Here is a 12,034-nt window from a genome sequence, read left to right on the forward strand (position 1 = left end):
AGGATTAATTGCCATGCTTGTAAGCATCACTGAAGATTACAAATGTACAAACATTTAGAATTTGTGCCTCTCATGATTAATTTTAGGAACTGTTCAAATCCAAGATGTTTTGTTTTATCTTGCTTACGGCTTAATTATTTTAAAAATATAGATTTAAATGATCTAAAAAGTCAACTTTAAAGTACCTCTGTTGGCATTGACATACTTCTTTTCTGAGTAGTGCATGCATATTGGGATCAAGGGTGTGGATCTCATACGTTTGGTTATGTTTCTACATATTTAACGACACACTGGACATCGGTTGTTGAAATTTTAATGCTCTGTGAGCGCCCCCAAGTGGTTGAGATGAGTGAAGCATATTTGGTTCACAACTGAGTTGATTTCATTGCATCTGAGCAATAACGGTAGTATTCCATGATGTGTCAGATCCTTGAAAATTGTTGCATTTGCAGACTTGAATGCTTAAAAAAAGAGGACAGAGGAATTTGATAGAACATAAGGAGGATGGGGATGGTCAGAGAAACAATCCCAGGCCATATTGGCCAGAGTTCTTACTGAAGGGACTGGACTTCTTTCACCTCCTCATAAAATGTCCCCCAGCCAAAACTGAAGCAATACCAATATCATCCAACAATCCTGACTTCTGTGCACGCAGTGTCCCGATGAGCCCTCTCCGCCTCATCCCACACGACTGCAGCGCTTCAGGACATGCTGTTTCATTTCAACCTCATTACAATGCTAAAACTCCAGCCTGCATCAGAGCATATCTGTAGCGCCCTCTGTAGCAGAGCTGGAATCAATGGTTCGCCTCTCATTAGTTTAGTATATTATTGGCTTTTCTTGAAGGCGCCGGGGTGAAGGGCACTGGAGGCCTTCGTTTAGTTTTTATTCATGCCCGCGTTTTAAAAGCGGCTTAATTACACAGTGCTGCTGGTGCACACAACAGGTCCCCGCCCGGATGTCTGTCTCTGCTATGATGTCGGGAAGGGAAATTAGGAAGGGAGAGCAGGAGGATGCATAGGAGATGGAAAGAGAGAGAATAAGGAAGAAATAAGAAGGAAAAGGGGAGAAAGTGAATATGAAGAAAAGCAGGAGAAGGGAAGAAACACTTCAATACAAACACTCCTGCTTCAATTACACTATTTACACAGCAACAAAGGAGGGTGGGCCTCTGCAGAGCACCTTCTTATTAGCAGCAGAAAGAAGAGGGGGACTTGGGAGGTGGAGAGCGGAGGTGTCATCGCTGTCATGGCCCAATACGAAGCAGAACCCCATATGGATTAAATGGCATTTCACGCTCACTAAATCCATCCCTTCACTTAAACCACAGAAGAGCCAGCTCTGTCTGTCACTCCCCGCACTTATAGAGATATAAAACAGAGTGCTGCCTTTTCATCTTCTTCCCTCTAGGAAGCAATTTGGACTCACAGAGCACACAGGGACACGCACCATGGCGGCGGCTCAGCGGACGAAAAGCCACATCGACAGGGCTGGGAATGACTCTTGCAGCTGGATGCTGCCCGCTGCCGCTTTAATCCGCTCACATACTGGCTTTATCTGTCACCTTAGACAATCATTCACACCAGAAAACAGGCACGGTCCAAGCTGAGTTGGGTCTGGATACTTTAGGACATTGGTTTTTAAATTAAAAGGTAAAGGTCATCCCTTTGAAATTAAAACGATGGAACATTTAGAGCAGTGGTATTTCCTGAGTTTTTTCAGAGTTCTCTGTTCTTCAGTTTACAATATAAAATACTAAACTTTTCCAAGAGGAAAGGAAGGAAGGTATGGCAAAAGGAAGGACAAATAAAAGGGAGGAAAACAAGTAGAAAAGGTCACAAGGTAGGAAGGTGGGATAATGGAAATTAAAGACTCAAGAGAGAGATTAAGAAACAGTAATAGAATACAAGTCAAAAAAGAAAGGTACAGAAGAAAGATTTGATGGAAAGAAGAAAATACAAAAAGAATAGAGTGAGGTAGGACACATGCAAGAAAGACAAGAAGTAGTACATGGAAACAAGGAAGGAAAACAGAAAGTTTTGGTTTTGAATAAGAAATGAAGGTCAGGAGATTGTTTCAGTTTTGAACTCTCATTCTAAAACCAGACCTGGAAAATTCCAGACTTTTCCTGACTGCATTAAACCCTCGTTTCGTCCTCTTCAGATGATGTAAAACCCTGCAGTTTTTCCAGGCTGAGTCTAATTGGAAAGGTTAACGTAAAGCTGACTGTAACAGTAGTTCCAACCTCTGGTCATATATCAAAACTGAATGACATGTCTGCCTTGCAAAACTTTTGCAAATTACTCTGATCCTCAGCAGGCAGAGAGGATTCAGAAAGAAAATTAAGTCCTGCATTACATCCTGTCTTATCATCATAAAGAAGAATTGCAACTCTGCTGTGAAGATGAGTTTGATCAATGTCCAAATCCTGTTTGGGATTGCCAAAGGAAGCTGTTTCAGCCAGACTGACTCCTGTCAGACATTCCTCAGCACCTTTATCTTAACTTTAAAAACAAAAACCACTTGAAGGAAGGAGCCACAAACTTCACAGCTGACATTTCATCCCTTTGACTGAGGTATGCAGGATGAAGGTAGCCATTCGTTTTGTTATGAGAGGGAAAAGTGTGAGCGATTGTTTCAGATAGGGGCGCCAACAAAGCTCTGGAGATGATTCATGCCTCTGAATCATCAGGAAGGAGGGGGGCCGCTCTGGTTTTGTAGATACGAGGGTAGAAAGTATTTAGTTGCAAGCTCTAATCAGTCAGCATCTGCCTCAAGTTTATGACTCAACAGAAACTTCTTTCCTTTTGAGGTCTGAAAAGCATCAATCACCAGCTTCTTGTTACTGAAACAGGCTTTGAACTCATAAAAAGTGAGTCTGTTTTCTTTTTTTTAGCTTCTTGTTTGTGCAACAGAATAAAATTATTGCCACAAAACCTCTTAGACCAGTTGCAATAGCAACAATGCTCAGCCTGCAGCTCTGTATGAGCCAGTCCCTGATGTTAAACCCTGAAACCTGCAGAATGTTTCCAAGGGGTCTCTGCACGTTTCCCCAACTCAAATTTAAGACTTCCATAATCCACCTCGCCTCGTATGGGTTGGCAACTGAAGCGCATCAGTGGCAAAAACTAACATCATTCAGCCAACTGATGATAAATTTACACTTACCCAGGATAAATGCAAAAAAGCTAGCTAGCTTACAAGGATATATCAGCAGCAAGTTACCAGTAGTCTCAACCGTCTCGAGTCAAAGAACATAATGAATATTCCTGACCAAAACATTTCCTTGACAGAAAAGTCCTAGATATAGCCTACGAGAACATATGAAACTAAGTGGTCCTGCCTTGACAAAAAGCCATTTTTAATTTTTGCTGACCTGTAGCCATCAATGAAGCTGGCGTTGATGTAGTCGGAGCCCTCAACACCACGGATGGGCTGCAGGCAGACACGGGTAGACTCAAAAGGCATGATGTTGACCAGCCGGTTCTTGAACTTGTTGCAGGGCAAGTTGGCGCTGATGAAGCGTGATGTGTGGGCTTTGGAGTTGGCCAGTCTCTGTTTGATAAAACATAGGAGAGAGGGAAAATGTCAGACAGGGAAACAAATGAATGACATGAAGAAGACAAACAAGAACATTTGAAACAACATTTTCTGACAGGTGAAAAGCAAACTAATCAGCCCACTTAAATCCACTCTAATCAAAAACTAGTTTGATTGCCTAAAAATTCTGGTTCTTTTGGGTAGATGTGAATGTGTAATCGAACTCTGATGCATACCAGAAAAGCGAACTCTGGTCTGAATACACACATACGTCTCTGTCCGATTGGAGGAGAACGCTTCAAAAGCAGGAAGTGGTCTTCAAGCGCAGGGCATTCTGGGCAACCACACCCAAAGCAAATGCAAGAGTCTAAGGCTAGTGGGAGAAATGGCTCATGGTTTTTTACAAAAGACAAAAAAGAATTCCTACAACCACTAAAATCTGACACCACTCAATTTTTTGCTTACATTTTGCAAAGAAGGAAGTTGTGTTCATGTCTTCTTCGGGGGTTTTCACATTGTTTCCTTGAGTGGTTCTTGATGCAGCGCCACCACAGGTGAGAGGGTGAACAAGTTTTTCAAAGGGTTTTGTTCGTTTCACACAGTGCAGCATGAAAGCAAACTGCAGTAACTGAAAATGTAACAAATGTTGCAATTTTAGTTCCCAATCGAACAAAGTCTCCTGGACTTATCAGGTGTGAAAACGCCCAGTGTGTGCTGTGGATATCGACAGGAAGTGTGGCTGACTCCTCTTCCCATTTAGTCCCAGTTTGCTTGCCGGACTGTAGGCGTCATAAGCACGGTGCTGGCAGTGGACAGAGAGCAGATGGACGGCACAGGAGAGTGTATGGACCGTCATGCTACTGCAGGAGACGGAGTGTGTTGTGGCCAGACTGTGGGTGGGGGATGCAGGCCGTAGACCCACATGTACGCCACAATCATCCTCTCACTCTTTCATTTTCGCTTGTTGGCAGGAGTGTAGATGCTATTATCACTTCAAACAGAATGGATCATGGTCGTAAGAGGGCTAATGGCAGGGACGCGCTGCGAGGAAAGTGTGTAATAACATCACAGTCGATGGCTATTGACAAGAAGGGTATGTGCGCCGTGTTACGCCGACCTTGAGAACCAGCAGGGGTGTATATGCGCGAGTGTCAGTCATTTTGTAGTCGTCACCGGGTCGATGTGTTCACAAGTGTTTTGTTCTGGCTTATTTAATCCTAAAAGATGTGCTGAAGATGCTCCTGAAGTCTCAGCCCCAATGTCACGGAGATGCCTGAGCATCGGCTCATTTGGTGGATTGTGGAGAAATTGTGGAGAAATTATTCACACCCTTATGAATCACAGATCTTATTTTATTATGAGATGTTTTACAAACTAAACTCTGACACCCCTAAATAAATTCCAGACAGGTAAATCCAGCCTTCAACAGGTTTTCTTCTGGGATCGAGTTGAATTTAACTGCATTCATCAGCTTTCATCATCTTTCATGTCTCTACTGAATGAAGACAAGTCCACAGCATGATACGGCCTCAGTGACATTTTCAACTGGTACAGTTCACGTTCACACTGCACTGCGTCAAATGGACCAAACCCTTTGGAAAACCTACTAACTCCCTCGCCTGTGGTGGCACTGCACCAAGAACCACTGAATGAACGACACAAAAACCTCTGAAGAAGAGATGAACACAACTTCCTTCTTTATGAAATATAAACAAAACTTGAGTGACGTGAGATTTTACCAGTTGTAGGACTCGTCTTTGGCAAATGATCACGAGCCATTTCTCCGGGCCTGCACCAGACTCGCGCATTTATTTTGGTTGTACTTACCCAGAATGCCCTGTGCTACAGTCCACTTCCTGCTTTTGGATCAGTCTCCAGTCCGCGTGGCGTTCACTATGCTTGTCCTCCTAAAAACCTAGGTTTTTAGTCTGCATCACATCTCCCCAAGCGAACCGGACTTTCTAGGCAAATGAACTAGAGTTAAATTAAAACGGACTAAACTGGTGCGAATGCAACCTAAATGATACACAGGTCTGTAATCCAATCACCATTCAGGTGATTCAAGGTGCTGGGTTTTATTTAGAATTAAAATTGTATCCTTTTCCTCCCACTTCACAATTACACACCACTTTGTGTTTGACTAGCACACAGAATCTTATTAAAATAGACCGAACTTCTCAAATTTGATCCCATTACAGCATCTTCAAATGGGAATGAATACTTTTACAAGGCACTTTAAATGCAGCAGCAGGAGAAAATATGTGTATGCATATTTTAAACACCTTGAACTCCAGCTCCATGGCGGTGACCGTCTCCCCGGGCGGCGGCTGGGTGAGCTTCTGGATGTGGGCGTACAGGTTGCGAGCCGGCACCTCCGTGTTGCCGCAGGTGGCGGCCTCCAGGAGGGATTCGTGGATGAAGATGTACTGGTCCTCGGTCTGGACCATGTAGTTCCTCTGGGCACGCATGCACGTCACATGGCCGTAGATGTCCACAGTCTTCTCGTGCTTCATGCGCTCCAACATGGCGTCGATCACGATGAAGCAGCCGGTCCTACCAACGCCCGCACTGTTGGAGGGAGACAGAGGGTGGCAATTAATGCCATTTTCACTGAAGCTACATAGTGTGGTAGAAAAAGCTGTTCAATTCAATGAATAGAAAAGCACCAGATACACTTATAATCCTAATGTGGGGGTGAATTTCCCAAGTATAATCGTTTTTTTCAATGCTTTGACACTGGATATTGAAGACAGACTGAAAGGTTACGGTTTGTAAATGTAACATTTCCAACTTGGCCTCTCCTCCCCTTCCCTGTTGAGTAATGCTGTTGTCGATGTCTATTGGAAGTGGGATGTCTGCGCTTGAAATTAGGTCATTTTTCACCTCTTTTTTTGTAGACCTCACCCAAGTTAACAACAACGACACTTCACCTTCTCTGTGTTCTTTTGCTCCTCTTACTCTAGAAAATCACATATCCAGCAAAGCCAGTACAGTAATGCCAAATGGCAGCACATTTTACCAGCGTGCATCATCTCAGAGGATCTAAATGGAGCAAATGCAAAAATATGCAGACCTTCTGGATTGTGGTGCACAGCTCTGTTCCTGTGTGCATTCACAAACAAGTATAAATGAACCTTTACATCAAGCTGGCTGCAAATGCATGCAGCAAAACAAAGTTGAGGCCAGTTAAAGGACAAACACTGAAGTTGCGACTTTAGTGTTTTTCTTTCCAATGTGTTGTTTTAATCATAACATATTTAGTGACATATTTAATAGTTTCAGGATTTTAGTGCTTCATTTCACAACTTTAAATGTGAAAAAAAAATAATGACGCAATTATATTTACAACCACAAACTGGATTTTATTTTGCACGAGCAGAGTAGAGGGGAATGAATGCACTTTTCAGATGGTGATGGCAGCATCATGCTGTGTGGATGCTTTTTTTCTTATTTTTTTAAAGTCTGCAAATGACTCTCAAAAGGCATGAATCCTTTTACACACTGCTTAAAATTGGTATGTCACATGAAAATATTCCTGTAAATTACATTAAAGTTTGTGGTTGTAATGTGACAAACTTTGAAAAAGCTTAAGGGATGTGAATACTTTAGCAAGGGACTGTAGCAAGACGTAAACTCACTAAACTAGCACTATTGATAAAAGAAAAAGCACTACTTTTTATCACAATACAGAATTCTTTCTTATTTTAACGGCTGCTTATGGTACATTTTTTAGGTAATGCATATTTTACCAAAAAAAACATAAGTTGCCATTACTGCTTTATTTATTACTTTAATCTTTAAAATATTATGCAGTGTCTTGCAGACATATTTCTACCCTTTGAGGTTTTTCATATTTCGTCATGTTAGAACCAACAACTGGATTTTATTTGGCAGCATCAGAGTAAACAGGGCTGAACACAAATGGACACCACACTTCTTTCCAGAACTGGAACCAATCATCGGCGGCTTCACCCACCTGCAGTGGACCACCATGGGTCCGGCGTCTGGAGGATTGCAGGCCTTTACTCGCCGTAGGAAGGCCAGGATGGGTGTGGGATACTCGGGCACGCCGTGGTCAGGCCAGGCCATGAACTGGAACTGCCTCACCTCTCTCTTCTCGCTGGAGCTGTTCTGTAGGAGAGCCGAGGTGGCCGGGATTAGGCCGGTGGATATTAATTGGCTGCTTTTTGAGTTTTCATGCCGAGAAGCATTTCTTTTAGCATGAAAAAGGTCATGCTGCTTCCTTGAAAGGAGCTGTACAGTCGAGATTTGAAAAGCACAAGTTGGTCCAAATTTACGTCTTTTCTCTCACACCCTATGAAATTACCCAGCATTGCTGCATGCCATTAACTTTGTCTCTTTCCTGTAGGTTGGTTTATTTCTTTCTTCATTCTGCAGCTATTCTGGGCTCAGACCTCTCATGTACAATTACTGTTCCAGCCAACTTCATGTCTTGTTTACATTTTGTTGTGGGGGGGCTCAACAAATTATGTTCTGGACTGACTGAAATGCAGGGTTCACAGACTTTCCTACAGTAAAATTCAACTACTTGTCAAGAATTTTCAAGGTAAGTTTTCAAACTTTTTCAGAACCACATGTTGGAGATAAAAATAACACAAATGAACTAAAGAAGACAGTTTCAATTCACTATTATATAATACCATTTATTACTGCTAGTAATAATATGTTGTTATAGTATTCTACATTCAACAGCAGAGACAAAGTAAACTAAAATGCAACAACATCTTATATTTAGAAATATTGGTCTGAGAAAGTTGCAAAAAAAAGTCTAAAAAGTGTTATTGCTAAGTTTTCTGGAATTTAGCAAATGCAAATAATTTTGATAATTCTCACTGAACTAAAACGAGATAAATTTGATCTGATTTCACTTCAGACAGCGAGAAAATAATATCTTTAAATATCTGGTTTCAACTACAAATAACGCTTTCCAAATTTAGGCTGCACTTTATTACCAAACTGTCCAGTTTGAACATCACACACTCAGGGACTTCATGCAGAAATCAAGCACTGATTTAAATCCAATAAGAATCTCCATCCTCACATAGCCTACAGAAATAATGTAGTTTCCCATATAACATGAGACAATTTAACTGTTTCAGTGTTCAAAATGAATAACAGTTTATAGAAAACACTAAATGCTCCAGCCTTCAAAATGTGAGGCAAGAAACATGCAGATTATGCAGGTTTTTTACCTTGTAGAGGGCAAAGGTTCGGACGCTGTAAGTTGCCAGCTCCACAGTGTCCAGCATCGTGACCTGAATCATCCCGTACGTCTCTGTTCCTCGTGACGGCCAGTACTGGTCACACTTCACCTGGCAGGAGCAAGAGAGAGAGAGAAAGGGCTGCTAACATCCGATACAAGGCGAGACAGAGGCTGTGTGGGATCACGCTGATTAACAAGGAGGAAACATTAAAGAGGTCACATCAAAGGCCCTGTCCACTGTCTAATTAAAAGCTGAAAACTCTGAGTCTGCTCCTGTATCACAGAAACAACGTACACCAGTGAATCAGGCTTTTACACGCACACTCATGTGTGTCTCCATTTGAAGCGGGGTTTCAGATAGGTATTATTAGAAAGGCCCACTTTGTCTCTAACCGGCCTCTGATCATTTTTAATCAGCTAATTGTTTGGTGGTTTGCAGCCCTTTGTCGTGCGTGCTTTAGGGTGGATTTCTGATGGCTGGATTGAATGTGTGGATCTAAATGCCTGGTTCTGCCTGTAATGAAGGGGCAGCACATTGATTTATTGTACACCCCTTGATCAACCACAATCCTCAAAGCATTTATTCTGATTTTATGTCAAAATATTACATAATTTTGAAGTGAAAGGAAACTCAGTGTGTCAGTCTTAAATTTATGTACCTAAAATTAAAACCTTAAAATATTATTTTCTTTAAAAGATTAAATTGTCCTGCCAGGACAAAATTTAATACCTGTGATTAACGTATTAAAGGCCAACTTTTTCAATTCTGTGTATGGTATGCTTTTTTCTAGTGGGACTTTTCTGCCAGGCAAAAGTTTGAGTTGCACATAAACATCTTCATTGGACAATGTGATTCTAAGGACGAGGCTACTTGTAACTAGCTGCTAATCCTAACTAGCTTTTTTGTGTCCACCATGAGTACGTGCAAATTGTCTGGTTGGCTGGAAGACTTTCGTACATTTCTGTTGACATATTGGTCTTAAAAAGTCTTAAATTTGAGTTGGTGAAACCTGCAGAAGCCCTCTAATACCCCTAAATTAAATCACGTGTAACCAGTTGCCTTCAGAGATTACCTATTTAATAGAGTTTGTGTCTAATTTACACCCTATCCAAACCAGAGGAAAGGACTGTCGTTTTCAAAACACCAGCGTCCACATGGGACTGTTTCCAGAAATGATTTCATCCACATGGAAACACTGAAAACGATCCAAAATGATGTTTTTACCACCTGACCTGTTAAGTGGTGCTAAACATGGAGTATGGGACATGGGCATAAAGCCTCCACATGACTTAAGCGGTAAACACAAGAACAGTGAACAACTAACCATGAGTGGAGTCCTTTGTAGAACTTTTTAATGAGGTTCTATACTCTCTTCTGACTGCAGCCACAACCTGTATTTTATTTAGGAGCATCGGGGAAGAGAGGATTCAAATGCACTCTGTACTTTTTGGATCTATAGTCGTGGCTCAGGAATAGAGCAGGAACACCAAATATGGAGGCTGTAAGTAAGTCTGCTGGGACCATTAGCTGCTCTTTCTGCCCCCTCTCCAGTCGAGTTACTGTAAATAAAGGCCACCGCTTCCACTGCCCAATTATCCTCCACTTTCTGTTGGTCTACCACATAAAATCCCATTAAAGTTCAAAGGGTGTGAATACTTTTTAAGGGCAACACATGAGCAGAAGTGGACCTTTGATTTGTCTCTCTGCTTTAGCAAGGAGACAGCAGGATTAGAGCAAAGATTGAAGGCTGCTGTGATCTTCACCTTGACATGAACATGACCTCCTCCTCCTCAGATTAATGAACCGCATTACTGCATGTTAGAGGAATGTTGCAACGGTTTTCAAAAGGCAATGATAAGGCATCTTATGACTCAAAGCAGTGCATGGATCTGCACAATCAATTTCCAGTTAGGTTTTACGGCAATCCACCAATCCAGTTCACCAAAGAGATGAGCCACATCATTATCTCAGCATTTGAAGTTGTTTGATTGGCATTGCCTCTCAGGATGTTTTCAATATGAAACCATTCCTTGTTTATCCTGCCAGATATGTGTTTTTACGACGAAAAACAACTAAATCTTACAGGGTATTTGCTAGTTTCTACTGCAAATATGTTCATACACTTCAAATATGACAAAAACTAACTTACAAGAAACACTTCAGCAGGTTTTAAGCCAATAATTCCTTAATATTAGTGATAAAGTACCAGTTTTAATGGCAGATTATTTCACTCATAGCATGGGATAAATGTCTTGTTATAAGTGAAATAATCTGCCAATGGGACCAGCACTTTTTCATCAATTTTTAGAGATTATTGAAGTTTCCACGACGTTTCGTGTTTTTGTAGCACAAGCAGCAGTCACAATTCCCAGCGTTGAAGGCGCTCTGGACAAGTAGCTACGAAAACAGGAAACGCTTGTAAATGTGTTAGAATAAGGAGTCATTATAAACAGCTGCAGGAACAAAAAAAACATAAACAAATCAGAAAGCTTTTAATGCCACAACTGCAGGGACTAGAACGTAGAAGGCATTGATTGGGACGCGGCGCGAGGAATGGGATGTGCCACGGGGTGAACTAATCGTATTGACGCTACAGAGCTGAGCTGACATTTGGAGGCACTTTGGCTGCCTCGGCGAGCTGCTACAAATTGACAAACAAAATGTTCTAAAATTCTTCTGCTCACATTTCACCTCCCCTGGAGACAGCTCCCATTCAGAGGCGGAGGCGGCGCTCGCAGGAGAGAAACTCAATTGAGTGATGGGGAACTGCTTGCACCGCAAACATATGGATTGGCAGTCACCTCTGTAATGAATATCTCTGTGTTGTCCGAGGTTCGGTGGCATGTACTCGCTCATACTGAAACACACAGGCTGCGCCATCGTCTACCTTCGCTTTGAACTCTTCTTCTCAGCCTTTTGCAGAAGCCGCAGACCTTTGATCTACACACACTCACACATGTGCACACAGTGGCTTGTACCTCTGGTATGATTTCAACCCCTGACCTTTTAAAGTTTTACTCTCTTGTAATGACAGTGCAAGAGGAAGCCAAAATCTGCCTGCTGTCAGATCGCATCGTATTTGTTCAGCTCCAGCAGTATTTGGCATAAAGCATTAAGTCTTGCTGGTCGCTGGAGGGTTGACTCATTCGCTCACAGTATGCGTCCGAGGGCATTTTTGCACAGAGAAGTGAGCAAACTATGAGTAATTTATGGAAAGGAAGTTGAAAAATAAACATCTCCTCTGGTAGCTGCTCAAACAACCTTTTGTT

General features: G+C 42.0%; 1 protein-coding gene across 1 annotated transcript in view; it reads right to left on the reverse strand.

Moving 5' to 3' along the window:
* The window catches only part of LOC116722020 (receptor-type tyrosine-protein phosphatase F-like), a 184,606-nt gene that overhangs the window by 10,884 nt on the left and 161,688 nt on the right, over positions 1-12,034 (reverse strand). The window contains exons 27-30 of the mRNA XM_032566101.1: positions 8,754-8,873; positions 7,517-7,671; positions 5,823-6,108; positions 3,377-3,555 (exon numbers count right to left, since the gene is read on the reverse strand). Of these exons, the coding sequence (XP_032421992.1) occupies positions 3,377-3,555; positions 5,823-6,108; positions 7,517-7,671; positions 8,754-8,873 (740 nt within the window). The remainder of the gene's footprint in view (positions 1-3,376; positions 3,556-5,822; positions 6,109-7,516; positions 7,672-8,753; positions 8,874-12,034) is intronic.

Source organism: Xiphophorus hellerii, chromosome 6 (genome assembly GCF_003331165.1).
Source record: "Xiphophorus hellerii strain 12219 chromosome 6, Xiphophorus_hellerii-4.1, whole genome shotgun sequence".
Classification (NCBI taxonomy): Eukaryota; Metazoa; Chordata; class Actinopteri; order Cyprinodontiformes; family Poeciliidae; genus Xiphophorus; species Xiphophorus hellerii.